Source organism: Poeciliopsis prolifica, unplaced genomic scaffold (assembly GCF_027474105.1).
Source record: "Poeciliopsis prolifica strain line A6 unplaced genomic scaffold, Auburn_PproV2 SCAFFOLD006, whole genome shotgun sequence".
In the NCBI taxonomy this organism is placed as follows: Eukaryota; Metazoa; Chordata; class Actinopteri; order Cyprinodontiformes; family Poeciliidae; genus Poeciliopsis; species Poeciliopsis prolifica.
In genome coordinates this window covers 15,404,273-15,427,127 of record NW_026562381.1, presented here as the reverse complement: position 1 = coordinate 15,427,127, position 22,855 = coordinate 15,404,273, and the positions used below count along the sequence as shown (strand labels likewise).

General features: G+C 36.5%; 1 protein-coding gene across 3 annotated transcripts; it reads right to left on the bottom strand.

The window, feature by feature from the left end:
- Positions 1 to 2,138: 2,138 nt before the first annotated feature.
- On the bottom strand, positions 2,139 to 22,844 carry LOC129360503 (nucleophosmin-like). Of its 3 annotated transcripts, none has more exons than XM_055030788.1 (11): positions 22,784 to 22,844; positions 22,423 to 22,505; positions 20,000 to 20,119; positions 19,745 to 19,838; positions 19,332 to 19,423; positions 19,050 to 19,126; positions 18,883 to 18,946; positions 13,860 to 13,958; positions 6,708 to 6,797; positions 6,544 to 6,618; positions 2,139 to 3,922 (listed from the first exon to the last, which is right to left on the bottom strand). In XM_055030788.1, the coding sequence occupies exons 1-11, from the start codon at positions 22,830 to 22,832 to the stop codon at positions 3,869 to 3,871; spliced, it is 897 nt and encodes a 298-aa protein (XP_054886763.1). In that variant the 5' UTR covers positions 22,833 to 22,844; the 3' UTR covers positions 2,139 to 3,868. The 3 variants fall into 3 exon arrangements, with proteins under 3 accessions (XP_054886763.1, XP_054886764.1, XP_054886765.1); XM_055030789.1 differs by having other exon boundaries at positions 2,139 to 3,646; XM_055030790.1 differs by lacking the exon at positions 13,860 to 13,958.
- Positions 22,845 to 22,855: the final 11 nt, after the last annotated feature.

The following is a 22,855-nucleotide window of genomic DNA, read 5'->3' as shown; positions in this document are numbered from 1 at the left end:
TGTTATGGCCAAACACAAGCAACTGGATAAAATTTAAGACTTCATCAGAGTCAATGCCTCCAGGAAGCAATCATTTCGCAATAGCCAAGAGTTCTGACCTTCTGTACAAAGCAAAACGTAGAACATGGGGCTGTTTTTACCACTTCATAAATCTTCACCTTTCCATACTTCCAAATTTACAAAATATGCAAATTATGTTTTGCTTGAGGTAAAACCCTTCTGAGTAAAGCAAATCCAGAAATACAGATGAAAGAAACAAAACCCTACACAAACTGTTGGCTCTGTATGATCACACACACACAAGCCAGACGTGATCTTCAGATCCCAAACAAATGACACTGGTTCTCCTCCAAACACATGAACACACTGGACCCTGTCATGTTCTGCAGGTGGACTCGTCTCGATGTAAGAACAGACTGCCCTCGCTGTCCCGTCCCATATCATGTTACAACTGGATAAAAGTAAAGGCCAGTATTTCCCTAATGGGCCGGTCTTATGCTGGGCTGCTGTGAGCTGGGCACTGATACCTGCATTCTCACATGTACGACACACCTGCTTTGAGATCCGGTCTAGAAGAAAATTTAGCCAATGAATACATTTTAAGGCAAATAATGTGAGTCTGAACACTTTCTGGTAAATATCTGTCTATTACATGCAGGAACATTGGTACAACCAGCATTCCCACTATTCTTTGATAATGTGTATGTGCGTTCAAGTTCTGGTGTGTGCCAATACCTCCAGGCTGCTTCAGTCAAACCCTGGACTGGAATTCAAATCAGCCACAGCAGGGGGATTTCCACGTGCCTCACAGTCGTCCTGCCTGGAATATAAAGTCGTGCGTCATGCCATGGATGCATCCGCTCGCTCCGTTGTGGCCAGGGGGCAAAAAAAAAAAAAAAGCTTTCAGCTGAGAGTGAAGTAATTGTTGACTCAGAGTTCAGGTAATATATAAATTTAACTCATAACAGGTTCTGGTTAACACCTGGACTTTAGTGCCTTCTACTGGTGACAAGGATGGAAAGTGAAAAAATATGGTCTTGCAGAAAAAGATAACTTCACTTCATGAATGTTTTAAATCACTAAATTTCAGGTTTTAATGACTTAACATCATCAAAACCATAAAAAAAGGACTTTGGCTCTATTTTGAGATTTTCATCATCTTGCTAATGACATTTTGAAAGCCTTTTGTTGGAATTGAAGGAAGTCAGGGGACATTTTTATTTAAATTAAAATGTCTATTTTTCCCTTCTTTTCTCACAGGGACAGTACATATTAACTGCAAGGTCAATAACTCAGGAAAACAACCTTATCCATTTTCGAGTAACAAGCTAACCTGATATTTTTCGAGAACAAAATGACCTTTGTCGCTTGTAGCTTTGATAACCGTCGTTCACTGAATCCGTCCTGAAAGGTGCCGAAGCCTCCAAATGTATTGAACACATTTAATTTCTGTCTTGGGCATTTTTAAGTATTATTTAACTGTTCTAATGTTTGAGCCACAATGAAAGCAGCTCTTTCATTGTGAGCTGTTTTCAGCTCACAATGAAAGCATATTTCTGTCAATATTGCTAGAGATAGCCAGACAGCTTTTTTTCACTCTGTCTCTGAACAGATGGTGCAAGTCACCCTAAAAGAATGAGAAAACTACATATCGAGTACATGCTCATACTCAGCAATAAATTAAATATGCAAAGTAGAAGATAAATTATCCTAGCTCTGCAAAATATCTGTTTCCTAATGTTTTGAGATATTTAAAGTGTCTAGAAAAGGTTTTAAAACAAATTTTCCCCGAGTTTAATGAAAGTTTAATACCTGCTTAAGGGTTGTCAATTTTCAAAAGTCGCTTTGACAAATCAGTCTCACTGAAATGCATAGTCTAATTTATTGGATACTACGGAGTTTTGAACTAAATACTGACTGTCACATTTATTTTCTAAGAGAACTATGTTAAAAATAATAAATATGTGCCAGATGAAAAAGGATGAAATGACCAAATACAGATATATATTCCAAAATATTTTTCTTCAATCATTTCATAACTTGCTGCGAAAAATCAAAACACATAAAACATAGCTCTGTTTAAACAAAAAAGCAGCAAATTGTACTTTTTGGTCAAATTTATAACAGTAACACTCAAGTATTGAGAAAAACCTCTGTGTTTATTTGAACATATTCCAGCATCACTCAAAAATAATCATAATCATAAAAATCAAAACGTGACAGATTAGAGGTGAAAAGGACAGCCAAAAAAAAAAAAAGAAGAGCTTACACTAAACACTTTCAAATGAAACTGCAACATAACTTGAAATAAAGAACACTATCAAGATTTATGAATCTTTTTGGAAAGCTTTGGGGAAAATAGGAGAACAAAACTGTTCAGCTGCCAAATATGCAAATAAAAGTAAGAGATTTATGTACAGAAAAGATTTGATGAGCTTAATTAAAAACAGTAATACGAGTTTTCCAACTAAGCACAAGGAAACATCTGATCCTGGCTTTGGGTAAGTTATCAAAGTCATGTAAATGACACTGACCAGTTGAAAACATCACTAACTACAAAATATTCAACTGAAACCAAAACCTTTCACAGACATTTGAATTATACAAGATCACAGAATTATTATTACACTGGCATATTTGACAGGAGAATATTCTGGATTTATACTGCCTCAATATATCTTCATAAAATTATCTAAAAAATTTTGCTTATTCTGATATCCATTAAACACTGGCTGAACTTCTGGTTACTGCCTTGGGTAGCATATTTTTTATTTTTTTTGCAATAAATGATAATCAACCAAAACAATTGTTTTGACATGTATTCAGGATTAATATTAAAGTACAAAAAATTATGAAGGATAAACAAAGAAATGTCAAATTGACTTCTGCTGAAAACATCTTGAAACAAGCTTCTCAACTGTTTATTAGATATGAGCTGCACACATTACTGCAGATCTACAGATTTTATAAGTTCTGGCATTACTCATTTTTCACATTACAGTTTTTGATCGTTTTGAGTATGGATCAAATGATAATCCTTTGGGTTAGTAGAGAGATCATTTAAAAAGCAGTGGACTTTGCTTTAGCTAGATGGATACATTTAAAAAGTAAAACTACTACAATATGTTTGTAAGATCTAAAAACATATTCCTCGATAAAATCAAATAAGCATGATAAAAAACAAAAGACATGAGCTGTCAGTGAACAATTGATAGAAAATGTCTTTAGCATGAATGAAAACTACTCATTCACAAAAATAAGACTCAGAGATGTCGCTCTGGCTGCAAATGAAGCATTTAAAAGGCACAATGTGCAATTTTTCCATTTGTATCATTTACTAAGGAAGGACACATGGTGTCAGAGATCCAAACCAAGCTGTTCTGGACCTGCTGATTGCTCTAGCACTGTATGCTGCACTAATTTACTGCGTATTTGACGTAGTGAGTCCTGAAATGAATGAAATTAATTAGTTGTTGCCTTTATGTTCTCTAAACATCATCTTTGAAATTAGATTATGCTTTACATAATTCATCCCCGGGGCAGGTGGGATTTGTTGCCTGTTAAATGTTAGAAACGTACGTTTTTCATGATGAGATGCTCAACCAAATCCACTTTGCATCTCGATAGGAGCTCTGGATCAGCTTACCTATCAAAAGATTTCAGCAAAATGTCAACCAACAAATGAATGCATGAACAAACATGGTATGTGCTTTGCAACCCAAAAAAAAGAACATAATTGTTTATCTTTGCAGCAACCTTAACTAAATATCTGCAATCCTCATGACTGTAGTCTTTATCTGTGTTAAGCAGGAAACATTGCAGACTGTGCCTTTAGAAAAGCCTAGAAATTCTTCCTGATAAAAGCTCGTTACTTCTTCTCAGTCTTCAGTGTTTGCAGAAAACTCCAGAGATCCTTGACCACCTGAGGAAGGTGATGTGGGAAGCAAAGAAAAGAATTAGAAAGCATTCAAATGAAGTGCTAAACAGCACGAGGCACATGACCCACTTTGACTGCAACATGATTTTTGTGCGTCCTGCCTGTGGGAACGCCGTGCTTGGATGGGGCTGCAGGGGAACGACGAGGGGTTGGGTGGGGGCAGCACTACATACCAGAGTATATGACTAGGTGCTCCAGGTCTGACAGATCTCAGCCTTGGCTGATGAAACCAAAGCACTTCCACAGATGTTTCCACACACTGGGAACAACAAGCTCTCCCAGACCCAACTCCACCCCCACTTTCTGCCTCGTCCACCCAGCTCTCTGCCGCTCAAAGAGCGTCCACCTGCTCCCAGAACTAGACTTTTCCCTTTTTAACACAGCAACTCAGAACAAACGAGCGTTTACGCAGTCTGTTTGGAGTGACTGGTATCTAAGACAGAGGTTCCCCGACCCACCCAACACAACCAAAGAGCCAGTCTAAAGATCAAAAGTTTCAGAGACTCAACATTCGTGTCCAAATGAACTTTTATTGTGCTTTTTATTGAAAATGAAGGGGAAAAAAACAGGAAAAACTCTATAAAAACCAAACCAGATGATGTGGTTTAACAATGCATTCCTTACACAAATGCAGTCTCTTAACAAACAAAATCTTATTTTTTTAAAATCAAACATCAAATTCTTAACTTGTTTAAGAGGTTTGGATTAACATCTAACAACCTGCTACATCCTGAGTGTAAGGAGGATTTTTGTTGCTGCTTCAGAAATAATTTTGTGATTTTAACATACCAACTTGTTTGGACTGTTGCATGTAGAATGAGTAATTGTGGTTTGAAGGGATATGTTACTACTGAGCACCATGTATCTGTCAGCACCTTGTAAAAATAAAAACGGGAGCTTTCACCAGGTCCTCACAAACATCACACATCTCATTCCTGGACAATAAGCTCCAGGTGGTCAAACAATTTTATTGTGAAAGGAGAAATACTACTGAATAGAGATTTTTTTCAGAATAGTCACACAAATGCATGAGCCTGAACAAGGTTGGTGATCTAATATTTTCAGACCCTTGTGAAAAGCTTCAGAGTCTGATCTTGGTAGAACAACCTCTGATAGGAAGTGTTTTGGAGTTCCCATCTACCAGGTTTTCCATGTAGTGACATTTTTCTATTCTGCAAAATAACTCCAGCTCAGTCAGAATGGATGGAGAGCAAATCTTGCCACAAATTCTCAATTGGATTTAGCTCTGGACTTTGACTGGGTCATTCTTCTTCCCTTCAGGAATACCACAATGAATAGTCCATCTCATAATAGTCCTTCCCTCTGCATCTTCTACCCTCACACCAGCGAACTTCATCTTCTTTCTGTCTTAAGTCTCCTTGATGGTTCTCTCACTTTCCTGTCCTGTGTCTCCGACCCCAGCGTCCTGGTACCTATTATATAATCTGAACATATCCAAACTACTGCTGCAGGTAAGGATTATTTCAGTAACCAAGTTTTGTATTGATTATTCTGATTATTCTGTGATAGTATTTAAAAAATAGCACATTCTGCACATTTTTCTTTTGACCACTTGAGCTTCTTTTATGCAATATTAGAAATCCAAAAGGAAAATGCAAATACTCAAAAAATCCTGTGATTAATTGGTTAAACTAAAAAATAATCAACATATCTATTCTAGTCTGTATTGATGTTAAGCCTGTTGATGTCAGAAGTATTTTTTTCTTAGCTATGAATGATCAAGTGCTTACTAGAAGAATACAACTGTTTCGCATTTTAGGCAATAAAATATAAATTTTCTTATTTAAGAAACGATTTGAATTGTTTATTTGTATTTTTTATGTGTTTCTAATGTATAAAATGGTTAAATGAAAAATCTGCAGAATGAGTTGCACTGTGCATCTCATGTTGGACTGCCACACAATACCCACAAAACAATAAATTGACATTTGTGGTTATAATGCATCAAAATATGAAAAGGTTTGTGGGGTGAAGACGACTTTGCAAGGCAACTTAAATGATGTTGCAGTGTAGCTTTACAGTCTGTCACTGAGTGTGTTGAGAGATTAATTCAAGTTAATGTACTGGGAATTGTTTTGTTCATCTGAAATGTCACTTTAATAAAGATAAAAGTTTCGTATTTGTTCAAAGGCTTTGAATGGTACCTTACACACACCACCAGTCCCTTCATTGGGGCTGCAGAAGTCTAACCGCAGTAAATCACTGCAGTTAGACTCTTGACAGGTGTACTCCCTTCTGTCTCATGAGAGCTCACACAAACATGAAGCTATGCCCAGAAGAACTCACTGAATTAGAGAGACTTTGATGTTGTTGAACGATGTGAGGATTGATAACTTATTTCTGGGGATCTAATAAGGTTAAAAAGCTTTTGAGAGTAAAACAAGTTTTGTCTAATGTGCTCATTCCAGAGATACACAACAGTTTTTGTTTTTAATCAGACAGAAAAATGTATCAACAGTAATGCTTCAGAAAATGAATATTAACTGTTGGTCTGATGTCAGAAACAAAAATACTAATTCTAATTAAAATGAGTCTCAAACTCTGGGCAATAAGGGAGCTCAAATCTACTTATATCCTTTACTTACTTTCTTGTCAGTGACTTTGTAGGACGTCCTCACAAAATTCTCAAACTTCTGCTCCGTCTTCGGGAGTGGTTTTCCCTAAAGAAGAATTTAGTTAAGTCATCACTTAAAAAGTCAAAAAGAGTGATAATTTCCAAAAAAAAAAAAAAATGGAAACACGGCCTTACCTCCTTGGCTGCTGATGATAACTTGTTCTTGATGTCAGGCAGAGTAAATGTCTTAGGCGGCCCTGCTTGTGATTTGTGTTTTCCAGGAGTCTGGAAAAAAACAAACAAGAAAAAAACATTGCAGTTAGATAACAAACTGGCTAAGTTTTTCCTGGATCAGCTGTTCAAATTCAAATGTTGTTTTTATGTAAACAAACAGCCTCTTCTTTGATGCACTTAGTTGCAATCTTACTAAAACTGAGATAAAGTTGTGTGTGTAATACTCTTTAGTTTCAGCTTTACTAACCAGGGAGAACATAAAGAAGTGATATTAACATATAAAGTGAATAAAGTGGCAAGACAAAGGGAGAGAAAGTTGATGCCAAATCTTTCAAAATTGAGACAGCAACTAGCTAAAGTGTGCCTGCGCATTTTTCTGCCACAATGAGCCACATAATGTCATAAGGTTAAAAACAAAACTCCAATATTTAACATGCATATTATGTTAATTACATAGTTAATGAAAATACACCTTATTTATATGTAATAATTTCTCTGTTTGGATGGCAACAGTAGTGCCCTGGTCTGTGCACAAGCTAAATAAGCGCGACTGATACAGACTGCAGCGTTTTCACCATTATCTAGACTTCCAAGTAAGGGCTGCATACCATATTATCATACAATCAGTTTGCTCATAAAGCTGCATTTGCTGGTTATTTGTAATGGTCTTGAATACAAATATTTTTCAGCTAAATTTAAATGTGACCTTTCTTGAACAGGGTAGGATAGGTCTATGAGATGTACACAACATGTTCATTACATTGTTTTGCAACAAATAATTCTGACGTTACAAGATTTCGAGCTACTTTCAGTTTGAGTTGTTTTAAGTCCTCTTGTCACTTTAACTGCTGCTGGCCTCGCCCTCCCAACTCAATGTTTGTACTCGCCCAGGAAAATGGCTGAAAATCTTTGAAAAGCAGGCCAAAGGTCTGCTAGGTAATGGCTCAGTGCTGTGACTTAACAATCAGAAGGTTTTGGAAATGGCTCATTTTCCAGACACCGCAAAACATCCATCCATCCATCCATCCATCCATCCATCCATCCATCCATCCATCCATTTTCTTAGACCACGTATTGAATAAAAATTTGATTAATGAAAACATAAAAAAATCTTCAACACTTAAGTGCTCCAGGAAATTCATTTAAAATTTATAGTTGACAACTCATTTTAATTAGCTGTGTGGATATGTATGGAATAATGTAGGTGTCTAAGCTAATCGTTTAACATTTAGTTAATCAGAACAATATCAACGTTGCTTTTTGCTGCGTCTGACATGTTTTCAACAATCACTTTTTCTGACCAATAAGATAGTTTGTCCAAGAGCCTCCTTGCGACCTGATTAGTCTGGGTCTGTTTTTATAGGCTTGGCGTGGGTTTGCAGCTGGGAAACGATAAAAGCATTAAAAAGGACAACACATTCTGGCCTAACTACATGCTCTTTTTTTATAATTTTACATCAGGTAACAATTAAGTTTGTATTAGGTTGCAAGCAGGAGGCTCACTTTGTTGAAGGAAAATGTAACTTAGATAAAACTAAAATATGGATTTACAGCTCATGTCAAGTCACTTATTCCTGTTCAACTGACTAAAAGCCCAGCAGCTATTCTTTATCTTTTCAGCGACATTAAAAGTGCCTCTTCCAAACTTGATGACTCCCCTGTGTTTGGGAGGATGAGAGCAGACATGAGCCGAGCACTTTAAGGCCTGTGGGTGTGTGAAGTTCTGGACAGCCAAAGGCCCAGAGGTCCACAATTAGGAAGTGTCTCACTGTGACACACACACCATATGGTGGGACTGTACACTAAACAAGCCACGGAGCTTGCCCGTGCATGCAAAACTAGCGAGGAATCCAACGAAATTGCAGGGTTTCGTTGATTCTAAGAGTTAAAAAGGCAACGGATGCAGCGTTCTCAATGGCCCCTTATTCAGCTCTGCCAACTAAAAAAAAAAAAAAAAAAACATCCATGTTGTGAAATTAGAAGATAAATCCCTTGATTCCTACTACATTGTGGTTTTGGCAGCTTGTGAGTGAAGAACAGCTCAGACTTCAAGGACAAAGATTCTATGTTCATAAAAATGTATCCAGTTTATAACAACAGCTCTTTTAGTGTTTCACGCAGAATTCCAGTTCCTATCCAGAAAATGACTATAGTTGAAACCATAACCACTGGATTAAAAGACACATGCATGTTTTTATTCACACCATCTGAAGTTAAATTTGACAAAACCTTTATGCTTCAGGTCAGTTAGAATTATCAAAATTATTTATATTTTCTAAATCACACAATAATGACAGAAAGAATATGTTTATTTGATAAAGTCTTCAAGATCAGAAGTAAAGATTTTCTCAGTATTTTTTCAGCATTGCCTTTTGTATAACTAGAGTCAAACATTTTGGTTTTCCTTCCACAAGCTGGAGTTCTGATTCATTTCTCCTGACAGTCAGGTTTGTCGGTCACCTCGCTTGCAAATGACCTTTCAGACATATGTGTAAAGTCCTGACATCAAGTCCTGATGTCCAGGACTTGACATCAGGACTTTGTCACTGGTCAAAGCAGGTCCAAAAATGAAAACCTTTGTCCCAAAGTACTTTTGCAATCTGACTTTTTAATGTTTCTTGTGAAGTAATAAATTCTTATTTATAGTATTTTGGCATTTTTTTGAGTTTGTAATCATGTCAAACATAAAAGCAGTGTGTTTGCAGTGTTGCTTTAAAATACATCCACAGATGCTCCTCCAACAACTCACATGTGGTAGTTACCTATCAGAAGTTGCCAAAGCCATGACATCATCATCTGGGCTTTCTCTCATTGTTTAGAAACAATAATCATTCTGTATGTAAACTTCAGATTTTGAAGACATTAATATTTAAATGTGGATTTAGCAAAAAGAAATATTTTTGCTAATTCCAACTCACTTAAACTGAGAGAAGTCTGGTCTGATTTAACTTCAGACAGCGAGAAAGAAGGTGGATGTGTTTTTACTTGATGTATGTAAACTTCTGGATTGAGGACATTATCACTCTTTTATTAGTCATAACCTAATAAAAGTGGCATTCTAACCTCCTAATACAATGCCACTTCAAAGAATCAAGTAAACAACATATTTATGTTTCTAGAAAGATCTGGAGGGGACGTGGTGCTTTTCATGTCTTAATAACAAACACCTGATGCCTAATTGACAGGGCATGTCCTTTCATTTTATTCTAATTGTTTTAAAAAAAACTAGTTCTTGAGGCAAAATCTTAGGGCTGGGATTTAAAATAAAACACAGGTGCAATAATAAAAAAAAAAAAAAAAAAAAAAAAAACAGTCTCCCTCTAGTTAAAAAAATGCAACAATCTGTCCCTTAAAAAATCTGCCTTTTTTACAACAGAGATCAAAGGTGTAAAATGAGCAAACCTTTGACACAAACGCACCACACTTCACTAAAAACGTCACTAAAAAAAAGCACGCACACATATGTTGCTGGCTCCAGGCCAAACAAATGCACCACATATTTATTATTTACGGGCAGCTCTCTACTTCCAAAGGACAGCTGTGGACCTGAAACAGCTGATAAACAGTCGGTCGGCAAAGCTTTTTCATCTGGGCCAGACGCTGATTACAGATGGCACAAAACATGGAACTTAATCACAAGCATGCCATCAGTTGATGCAATCGCTCATCTTCAATCCATTGCAAGCACATGATTGTGACACATTTGCTCATCAAGTTTGTCCAGATATGGTTAATTGTCTTTTTTTTTTTGTGGAAGCGTAATCCTTTGAGACTCATATTTGAGAAAATATTTAGGACACAAAACTTTCTATGAATCACATATAGAGGGATATTTATGTTTACCTGGTGTAAAGTCAACAGACTTTACATCTTCCACAGACTAAAACTATTAATAACATGTCAGTTCTTTAAAGATTACAACAAATTTCTCAGATAACTGTCAAAGATTCTCAGTCGTTTTTGGTCAAAAGGTCATATGATATTTGAGGATCTAGATTAATTTTAATGGACTGAGAGCATTCATCTGTTAGACTTAAATCCAACTGAGAATCTATGGCAAGGCTTTAAATATAACTTTTACAGACACTCTACATCCAACCTGACTGAGTTTGAGCCATTTTGCAAAGAATAAGAAGCAACATTTTTTTCTAGGCATGAAAGATGGTATGGATCCAAACTCAGGCTTAGTATTGTTTAAGGAGGACTGAATTCACAGGAATGCATGTGTCCTCTATTTACTAACCAGGTAACTTCTGAAATAAATCCTGGATTTTATTTAGAGGTATCAGAGTAAATGAAGGGGGCTGCAGGCGTTTTATTTCTTGAACAACTTCACAAGTAAGAACTGCTGTGTCACATACATTGCCAACAAATGACAATAAAGATTTCAAGGGGCGTGCATACGCTTGCAAGGCACCGTGTTAGTAAATGTCTGGGTTCACCATTCAGACCTAGGAGAAACACATCCTTAAAGAAATAAATAATGCACCTGCTACAAGTGCATGTCAATCATTCGCTGAAACAATGACTCACTCCCTTCTGGGATACGGCTAAGTGAAGTGATTAACAGTTTTATGAGCGTGACGTGTGCTTCAAGGCATCAACTTCTCCAAACCCACAAAACACCAGCTGGGAGATTAGCGTGCCTCAAATCAGCACAAGTCGAGTTAGCTGGTTCTCATGCCGAGCCGGTTACACAGAAAAGGTGCCGCTATGTGCTGAGCTGCGAGAGGTGAGAACTGCGGTGCTGGCAGCAGATCTGACAAGCAAATCTAATGACCAGTCACCTGCGCTTAGAAAGGAGGTGCGGGGGGGACAGACACCCACGCCTGCTTCCTCACTCCTCAGGGGCATCTGGAAGCGCAAGCTGCACCAGACATCAAACACTGGTAATGAGAGCAATTGGGAGAAGGTGTGTCCAGGAAGTGAGGGGTGTGAAGAGGTTGTGGAGCGAGAACACTTGTGAAATAGTCGAGAGGGGATAGGAGCTCTAAAAGCACAAAGGGCCAGAAAAAGTAAGCGCTGGGAAAGTTTGAGCAAGCTGGGTCACAAATCGGCTAAACACCATGAGCAAGGCAAAGATCAAGGTGTGCAGACTTGGCTGGACTCACCCTAAAACTGCGCTCAGGAGCTTAGCAACAGTGTGGATAAGCATTTATCATGGCACAAAGCCTTCTGCCACAAACACATCACAGCCTTCTCATGTGCTACAAATGTGCATGTGAGTAAAGGATGCTGCATATTTCATCACAGACACAGCTATGTGTTATGATGTGTTATGTGCTGGCATCGCCATGCCAACACATAAAGCCTTATCTAAACAGTTTCTGTCCAAGACCTTCTTTTCCTCCACAGAAACATGATTTGTGAAATGTTTAAACAAGCAGGAAAAGCTTCCTAATTTGTTTTCTCTGCTGTGCACGTGATCTGCTGAGGGGTGAAGAGCATCAAAGGTAGCTGCAACCCAACACAGCGGGGTCAAGCCAAGAGGTCGCAGGTTTAAATCCTGCCCCGGGAAACTTGTGTAGAGGTCATGTGTGTTTGCTCAAACAGAGACAGAGTTCAAGCTCTTTGTTTTAGGAGGAGGCATTCTATCCAAGAAATTAACTATCAGGTTGGACTAATTGCAATGCGCATTTATCACATTCCTCTGCTTTCAAATGGAATGTTTTGCCAAGTTTTTTATTCTCTCCCTCCACATTTTTTAAATTGTGAATGTGAGTCATTTTCAACCAGATGCAAACATAAAAAAACAAGAAGGTATTTTATTTATGTATTTTAACCACAAATGATTTTGTGGTCCTAAAGTGCATTTAAAGTGCACAAAATGAAAGCTGCAAAGGTACAACACTGGCAACTTCAAACCAAGCAAAAGGAGCAACATGATACACAAGAGAATTTCTTTTCTGACATTTTAGATGAGGCTCATTTATTTATTCAACAATTAGTAGAACAACGGATTAGAATACCATCAAAGCTCTGTATTGTTCTGTAAAGATGAACCAAGAAATCAGCTGGAGATAGAAATGGACAAAAAACTAAAAAACAAACATCTTTGATCTGCTAACGAACACACCATACATAGGTACTGATGGGTTTTCCTAATCACAACACACTTTGGCATGGAAGTTGGCAGAGACAATACAACTTATTTTTACGTGTTTCGATAAAAGCTAGAAAAAGAACAAATGGAAGAGAAACCTTTTTATGGAGTAATGTCAGCTCCTCATTCAGGCTGCAACTTAAGCTAAACAGGTAGCAGGTGCAGTGACGGCTGAAAGTATAACCTCCAAATCACAGCTCTATCTCTTTTTTTATTATCTGCTAGATTAGGAAAAGTTGGTAGTCTTTAGAAAATCTCGCAACTAGTCTGGTTATACCAGACTCTGCAGGAAATACAGAGATTGCTCTTGGTAATGCTACCCTTGCTAATTATGCTAGGCTATAAGTTGCAATGTTATAGACAGTTTTAAATGTCTCTTGTGTAATTATATATTTTTTTTGTTTTGAGTAAAGGTTAAATCCTACTTCAATTGTTTCATTTCCCAAATCTAGATTAAATTAGAATAATATTCCAAAATTCTCAGAGCAGAGTGGCAGGTCTGTTGACAGATGTTAATGTCTCAATTACAGAAATTTGCAAATCCCTAATAAGTATCATCTTATTTGTTCTTCTTCCAAGCAGAGCTAATCTTTTCTGTGTCTCTAAAATCAAATGATATTGCAGTTTGATATTACAAGGTGTGTCCAGGACGTGTGACACGACCTGGACACACCAAACTGCAATCAAACTGCAATAGCGTTTGCAGTTTGGGTGTGGGGTGGTAGCGTGGGCAACAGCCGCGGAAATCGAACCCGCAACGAACCCGACGATATTTGCCGCATGTCTTCCCCCCTCTCCTGTGAGCCTACTTTCATATAAGGGACACTAGAGCCCACAAAACCCCTGGAGGGGAAAAAAACCATAAAAAAGTAATACTTTTTTTTTTTTAATTAAATAAATAAGATTTTTTAAAAATCAAACGCTATTTTGATTACATGTAACAAAATTTGGGAAATATAATTACTGTAATAACTTAACATCCAAAACTCAACAAAAGAGACGATTGATACCTTAATCTGGGGTTTCGCTGCTGGTCCAGAGGATTTTTCTGCAGGTCCATTTTGTTTCACAGGTGTCTTGTTGGGCTTTTTAGGAATCAACTCTGGGCTCTAGAAAAACAAACGGCTCAAGTAACATATCTTGAGGACACTGAACCACTGAGTACGTGAATGTACATATATGGCTATGTATAAAAACACAAATATGAATCTCTCTGCATTGATTCCAAAGAATCTTATAATAAACAGGTAAAACAATTTAAAAAGAGTCAAACATAAAGGTTTGATGCATCTAAAAATCTTCTCAGTCGTGTCCTTTAATCAGACTAAAACCCCAGCATCTTTTGTCATTCCTTACTTGAAAGATTATAGTAATGTCAGCTCAACAGATTCAAACATTCCACAAACTAAGCTTTCAGACAGTTCAGTTAGTAAGTACAGAAAACCTGCAGAAGCAGATTAAAACAGAACAGAAAACGCTAAACATGCTTGGCATTTTCTCTGTGATCAGCTACTTAGTAACCCAATAACCCATCATTGTTCTCTGCTATACAGCCCTTCCAGTCAGGTTTACACTGCTGTGTAATTACCTTGTAATAGCTGAGGCAAGTACCTACATTTCCTAAGCACCGGCCGCTGTCTGGCAATTACATGTATTCACCTCAGAGCAGCCTAGGAGTGTAATTCCCTGCAGTGACTGAACTGCTACAAGGCAATTACATAAATAATTTAAAGGCAACACCTCACGCTCGGAGTAGCAGAAGGTACAACTTGTTTGTCTTATGTTTTTACGTCTATGTACAAATATTTACTGTAAATGTGAGGCTGAATCTTGTACAGTAGCTGATAGATTATCTGCACACACCAAGCAGCACAAAGAGCCACTAAAAGATTATGGTCTCTAGGGAAGAGCTGAGTTTAGGCTGCAAACAGCACCTTGAAAAGGTATTCATACGCCTTGGATTGTTAGACATTTTGTCAAATTACAACCAGAAATCTCAAGTTTTATTGGTATTTAATGTGAACCAGACAGAGTAGCACATAATTTGCAAATGGAGGAAAAAGAAAATCTATCAAGGAAGCAGGGAAGAGTCCCAGGTATTTTCTGGGCTGCTGCAGCAACATTTAAACAATTAATAATTAATTGAGTACTCCACAAACCTTTCCTTTTGGAAAAGTAACAACAGAAAATCCAAATTCAAGAAACCACGTAGAAGAAATATGAGCATAAGACTTGCAACGAACACGGAAGTTCACCATCCAGCAAAACAAGAACCCTTGTTTTGTTGCTATGGAGTGGTGTAGATCAAAGCGAATTTACGTGCTAGAATGGCCCAGTCAAAGTCCAGACCTAAATCTAAATCTAGCTACTAATCTAAGGGAACACTTGAAAACTAAGATACACAGATGGTCTTTATTCTGTCCGATGAAGCTTAAACTACTTTGAGAAGAATAATAGGAGAGAGAAGGAGGGATCTGTTTATGTGGGTGTAAAGTTGGCTATAAGTAGAAACATAACCAAAGAGCAACAGCAAAAAGCTCCAAACAAAGTGTTCACTCTGCATTGCCAAATCATTTCAAATTAGCTAAAAACCATAGCATCTTTTTCCTTGGAAACAAAGGGAATCTTTAGAAACTTAGAATTTTCTGTAAATTGATTATTTGTCATCAATACAACTTCAGGCTGTTTGATGAACATGTATAAGACTATAAGTCGCTCTGGAGTGTAAGTCACATAGGTCAATAAATTGCGACTTATATTATGGAAAATATGGTAATAAGTATCTGAAGTACCAATGCGTATTTACCTCTTATTTTTACTTTTTGTTAAATACAAAACAGCAGCCCTGGTTATTTCCAAGGATGGAATAAACACCCAAAATGTCAAATTATCCTGAAGTCAGCTATGTGTCTACTTAAGTAACATTGACTCTACAGCTGAGCTAAAATCATCCGTCACCACACAAAGCGCTTTTATACCTTCCTTTGATAATAAGCAAATTGAACCAAACCTCATTTCATCAATTCACACTAAACCAAAACATTTGATCAAAGATTATTTGGATTAAAGTCATCTGAGCAGGATGCAATTTCTTTTGAACAATGTTATTTGGTGTAATTTCTGAAACCCCATTTTGGATGTCTTGTACAGTACTGAAGTTTGACAACAAAAAGAAAACATTTATTCTGAAACAGCTGAATTTCCAGTCAAAAGAATAATTGCTCCCAGTCATGCTTCTTGGGGCTTTGTACTTTGTACTCATTAATAAAGAAAGGCATGGCAGAGCTATAGAGCTAAGGATTAGAGTCATGCTGGGAAGAGAGGGGGCGAGTGGAGGGATGCATGAGGACTTGGATGAGAAGACAACAGAATAAATCAACAGGTGACAGAAATGCTCAGCTGTCATCTGACCCGGAGGGAAGGATCGGCGCTCATGTCGCAGGTATGTGCATCTGCCCTGCTTTGATCTTTTGCCTGGCACAGTTTGCACTTGGATAGCGTGCTTTGAAAAAAAAAATTACAAACAGACACCGACGTAAAAAATGAGGCAGATACACACACAAGCACACATACACTTGCAAGCGATTGTGGTAACACGCAAAACAAGCGTTCAAAGGCAAAAGCCAGGTGCAAAGCTGAAATGGCATGAGAAACGATAAAAAGGAGCAATCATATTAACAGTGGGATGACAGAGGGACAAAGATATGCAGTGCTCAGAGAAAAAGGTCAAGGATGTTTCCCATAACTGAGCAGTGTGTGTGTAAAAGCAAACAGTTTGTGCTTTTCAGCTTATGCAAACTACAAGTGTATTCTTGAAATGCATTCATGCGTCTGTGCATAAACACACTTTTAAATGTGCGGCTCTATAGTTTGGACCTTGAAGAAAGACTGAGTGTGTGTATGTGTATGTCTTTGTGTGTGCAGCACAGTGTTGTTGGTGAGAATCCGTGCAGATTACAGAGGAGAAATCTGATCATTACACCACACAAACCCTGTATTTTACTCTCTGAAAACAGGTGGGTACGTGAGCGCACAGGATGAAAAAGTTCCACGTTTTGTCTCATGCAAAGAGCTGGACGGTCAGTGGGTGCAGGAGGGGGTGGAGCTTGCTGAAATGAAATGCTGTTGCGTATAGTTTCTAGAAGTTTGAATGATGTGGAAGAAAAGGGAGGGGAGTGACAGCAGCTTCAGAAAAAAAAACTTTAATAAAGTAACCTCGATAAGCGGTTGGTTATTCTGACACCTAGTGGACAACACCGGTATTAGAAATGCTACTACAAAAATACAGACTGAAGAATTGATGTTCCATGAGTGTCCAGACCGCATGGCAGCATTCCCACCATATTGTGAATGGCAGATGCAAACAATTGCCAAAAGCTCCATCAGGGATTCTTGTTTTAAGGTCAAGTTGTGAGGCTCTTCTGTTTTAAATTAGTTAGTAAATAAATTAAACAATAAAAGAAGGACCTTGTCAAATTTGTCCATCTAGTCTACAGGTCTTAATGTAGTTTCATATAGGACTTTTAGCATATCAGATCTAGAACCTTCATATGAATAATAATAATGCTAAGATACTAAACTACACACAGCTTGAGAAAAATAGTTTACACATTAACCCAATAAATAAGCATATCAGTGATTAGATGCTATGTTCTCATTCCTCTTTCACCCCTTATTTCTTAAAGGCAGGGTCAAATCTGTAATATTTCTCCTTCATCTCTATTATAAAAACAATATCTTATTTAAAGAATAATAACAACAATAAAAATATTTTTCTTATTAGAGTCAACAACTAAAAAGTGAATTAAAAAGGATTTCACATTCATCTCTTAGGGATTCATGTCTTACAAAACAAAACACATAATAATAATTTTCACTTAATCCTAAACTGAATTAAGATGTTTGACTTTTTTTTTTTTTTCAGGCAAATTATGTAAGAGACAAGCCAAGGGTTAAATGGGATTTGGTTGTTGCATCTTATTTTGATTTGCAGATATAGTTCACTAATAATAATTGTATTTAAAAATGTCTCATGAAAATTAGCTGAATTTCATTCATGGCGCTTGTTCTATTTGGACAACAGAGCTCTAAATTATCGTTTCTATGGAGCAGCAGAATCTGTGCTTCTGTAAAGGTGATGATTTAAAAAGCATCACATGCAGACTAACAAATGAGTTACAACTCAAAATAAGATCAGAGAAAGTATATAGAGAGCAAAACATAAATGGATATTATTTGTTTGACATGAATAAATCTGACTGACTAGAATACAAAAGGTTTTTCCAGGTAGTGGAGCTAATATGGTGTCTACAAATGTATTAGACAGAAATAAAGCCTGTGTTAAGCTCAGAGTTGAGAGTATTTTAAAGGCTTGAGAAAAAATATTTGTTTTCTGAAATCTGTATTCAGAAGATTGACTTATTTCATGTACTATGGATAGAAACTTAACTTTGTAAGTACTTTAGTGCAGTTTTGTAGTGACATTCTTATTCAACTGCAATTTGTTTTATCCAACATCAATGAGCATAAATAACATTAGAAAGTCTGATTTCTTTTAATATAACAAGCCCATAAAAATCCTGTTTCACAACAAAGTGACAAGTCTTTCTATCCTAAGAATACTGTACCAACTGTAAAGCAAAGTGTTGGTAGCATCATGCTGTGGTCCTGTTTTAGATGTTAGTGATACTGGTAAATTGTGCAATTGCAAATTCTATAAATTCATTTTAAATGAACAGAGAACAAAATAAAAGTTCTTCTAGGAGGACAATGACCCAAATTAAACACATAAACAACCAACTAATAAATTAATTTAACTTGTTGTTTCTTTTATAGCTAAACATTTTCACATTAAAACCACTTTGAATTGCCTTGTTGCTGAAAATGTGCTATATTGATAAAATTATCTTCCCTTTCCTTACATTTCACAATAACATTATGCCTTTATTTATTTCATACTCTACTACATTTCTTGTTGAATTATTAAGCTGAAGTTGCGTCCCTGTGAATAAACAGAAAATGGGCCAGACTTACTTTTTGAAGTGCTTTTGCCACATTCTTTTGTGGCTTCACATCCTCTTCATCACTCTCATCATCACTAGAAAAATGCAAAGCGTCTAAAATTACCTGAAAACTTAATCTGGCAAGCAGAAAAAAATGAAACGACAAATACGTAAAATTAGACTGAAGAAAAATCCTACTCATCTTCATCTTCATCACTGTCCTCTTCATCGTCATCATCATCATCCTCGTCATCAGAATCTATTTTAAATTTTTTCTGCAACAAATGAAATATTCTTTAGCTTTTGCTGAAAATATTTGATGCGAATAATAAATCTACTTTGAATTGATCTGATCCAGTTTTAGATCACATTTCTCATCTCGTGCCAACTTTCAGTTTTTCATTTGAAAGCTTTATAGAAATCAAAATACTTTTAATGCTTTGTGGTGGATTAACAGCAAAAAAAAATAAACATGATCACCTGCGGAGTCTTCTTCAGTAAGGGCTGGTTTGCAGGCCGTTTCACTGGAGATGTGTTGTTCTCCTCCTCCTCATCCTCTGAGCCTTTTACACCTATGAAACAAATACTCTGCAGTTGGGTTGGTGCAACACAGTTAACAAAACTCTACTTACACAATCTCATTTTCATGACTAACTTAAGTCCCAAAATTCAGAAAATATTTCTCTATTCCTACTTTAGAATATGGATTTTTTTTTTTTTTTTTTTTTTTACAAAGAGTGATTTCTGTAACTAACTGATGTGATGGCTGATATATTACGTGGACTTGAAACTGATTTATGATTCTATAGAACATAAAGTTCTGTGATTCAACTACTAGTCTTACTTTGAAGGATTTTCTGGGACATTATCAGAGTTTGTGTGATAATACTTACTGACAAAATGTTGTCCACTAATGTGAACTGGACCAGAACCAGAGACAAGACGAAAGGTAACAGGGGGAGTGATCTCAAACCCTCCTAAATTCATCTGGACAAACAAAAGTCACCATTAGCAGTATTTACATGTTCTAACACTGACTTAATTTTACTTATGTTATTTTGGTTTAAAAAAAATTAACCAAAACAGAATAAAACAGTTATATTTCAGCTCTTTGACTATTCCTTCAGTCAAAATTGTTGAGTACTCACAGACGGCAGGACAGATGGTTTCAGGACAGCTATCGGTACTTTAGAGGTTTTTGCATCATATGCGATCCCTTCGACTTCCACCACGTGGAATTTGTCCTCCGCTTCAGCCCCCAGACACACCTGGAACAGCAGCAACGTGGTCAGTGGATTTATTATCTTCTTTGAAGATAAAGGTCCAAAAATCTAGTTTTCTGTTTAGGTTGATGTTTCCTCTTCTAAGTGGTCTAAAGGTTTTCTAAGTAAGCGATGTTTTTATGAGTCATTAAATATTTGATTTCCTCCTAACTTTGTACCTTGGCTTATTTACCCAGTAATACAGTTTGTACTTTTCATTGTGGTTTCTTTTCAATACAAAATTGCAGAATGTCAATTAAAAATCCTAAAGACACAAATTATTTTAGGTTTAATGGATTTGTTGTTAAGCAGATGATTAAAGAAAATGAGATCTGGATCTCAATCAGCTGGTTAAATAAAGGCAATTAAAAGAAATGCAGCTGGTAACCAATTTTTTAGGTCTACTATGCTCAACAGATGCTCTCTAAAAATAAAATAACTAAAAGTAACCTTAACCCTTAGCTCCCTTTACAGATTTTTGACAGGAATGAGTTTTTGAGGCTGGCTTGGGATCTCCATAATGTTGATATGTCTACTTTGAGTTAGTGTCTTTCTGGGACACCCATTTACAACTGATCCTCAGTGTCTTTCATCTGAAGGAATAAAACGATTTTAAGATGTATGACGCCATCTATTGAACCTTCAGTGAAGTAAATTTAGTAGGAAAAACAGCCCCAAAGCAAAATGTTTCCATGTCCATTTTTGACAATGTTGATGATGCAAAAGTGTTCAGTTTTGGTCGAATTTGACCTCAACATCTTCTCTAAACCATTTATAAGCTCTCTAGCAAACTTAAAGGCATCACTCTAAACCTCTTTGAATATTTTGTTTATATTTCATGAGTAAAAATACAATTTTTACACTAGCTAAAACAGTTGTTTCACTGGTCTTTTAAAAATCTGTGACAAGGAAACAGAAGTAGCTGAAATCTCGCTGCAGATCGCCACCAGGGGGCAGCATAACGAGAGGAGGAAAGCACCTCTGTTCATGTGGCATTTTAGAGGCTTTTTACTAAAAGGTATCCCATGAGGAGGAGTACAGCAAAACTCCTGGAGGATGTTTTTCAGGGAGAAAACGAGATCACTTAGAAACATGAGACAGTGTAGGAGTTATGAAACCTGAATGTTTGATGTGACTGAGCAGATAAATGAGCAACGATCCAGATTGCTATGTGTCGTCATCTGTAGTAATTGTGGTTATTATTCAAGATGACATGAGCATTTTGAGTTTTTTTCTGAAAACCTAAATTTCTGTTTTATTTTCGTATCTTGAAAGTTCAAATCACATATTTTAACACAGTTTGTTTCATTAGAAAAGCAGTAATATTTACAGCATGCTCCAAAACTTTCAGATTAACAGAAAAAATCTTTTTTTTAAAACATCACAATCTGTCCAATCATTACACTGCTCCAGGAACACAGATTTGTCATCCAGTCACATCATTTTCAGCAATAACTCTTCAAATGTTTCATAGGGATGGACATAAATTATGCTAAAATATCAGTTCTTAAATGCAATGCAATTATCTTATTTTTATTATATTTGTAATAAACATAATAAAAATTAAATAGACGTGTTACCATCAGTAGTTCTATCAATGCTGTTTTTCCCACAGTCCCACCAAAAATGCTCTTTATTTGCTATTTTGGGTCACAATTTTGAGAAGCTATATTTTTTCTGTGAACCAAACATAACAAAAAGTATAGTTAGTATCAACTTCATAAATTTATGTTAGCAACTTAGGCTGGGATTAATGTTTAACTTTTGGTCCAACAAAACCATGTTTGATTAACCAGAAAGTCTGCACACAAAAAATATTTAGAAGTCAAATATTCTGTTAACATCTTTGGATTTATGTTTACAAAAAATATAATGATTTGATACATTCAGATTCCATAAAAGATGGGGCATAATTTATGGCTGAAAACAAAGGTAATTTATCAGAGATCTGTTGAGTGTTTGAAAGAAATATTTATATTTTTGAGGCATTGTTACATTTTTTTCCCCCATAATTTCCCATAGGCAATTTAAGGGAAACCAACTGTCCCCTGAATTTTAGCTTTTAAACGCTGTTGATGTCTAATTTGTAATCTACATTCAACGTTTATTTGTATCAATCAAAATCAAACAGGCGGTTCAATTAATCCATAAAATGAAAGTCCTGTAGTAGACTCTTTCAGTACTAGTCAATATAAATATGTCAATATATTTATTCATAATCTCGTTGTATTTCACAGTTTAAGCAAATATATTCTTCATGAGGCTATCTCAAATATCAGGGATTATAAAACAATAACAAAATGTCTTACTGCTTTGAGTGACAGCTGTTGTTCTGTATCTTCGTCATCCAGGTCAACTTTAAACTCCCGTTTATCCGACCTCAGAGTGCAACCTGAGGGGGTAAATACATATTATTGTCATTAAATTACAGTTGCATTTAATACGCACGCACAATACAAAAAGCTGCATCAGCTGTGGGGGTGTTTCTATTCTACAAGCCCTGCAGAGCTAGCTAACAAAGAGCTGATTGGCGGGAGAAGGGGCAACAGAATAGCAACTTATCACGGTAACTTTACGCTTGAATGAGCGTTTAAGTCATTCAAGCGTAAGAGATAATGTTACACTAATCCTGACTATCAATTTAATATTTATCAGAAGGAACAAGCTCACCAAACAAATACATTTGAGGTCTGCTAAAATCTGACATGTCGTCCTCCATCTTTGTAGTGGGTGGAGAGAATG

What these genes read in the sequence shown, in the direction of transcription:
- LOC129360503 (XM_055030788.1), bottom strand. Translation starts at nt 22,832, where the DNA reads ATGGAGGACGACATGTCAGATTTTAGCAGACCTCAAATGTATTTGTTT. An exon ending in AACCATCTGTCCTGCCGTCT is followed by an intron (nt 19,839 to 19,999) that starts GTGAGTACTCAA and finishes TTGTTTGTCCAG; the next exon opens with ATGAATTTAGGAGGGTTTGA. An exon ending in ACAAAGTCACTGACAAGAAA is followed by an intron (nt 3,923 to 6,543) that starts GTAAGTAAAGGA and finishes CACCTTCCTCAG; the next exon opens with GTGGTCAAGGATCTCTGGAG.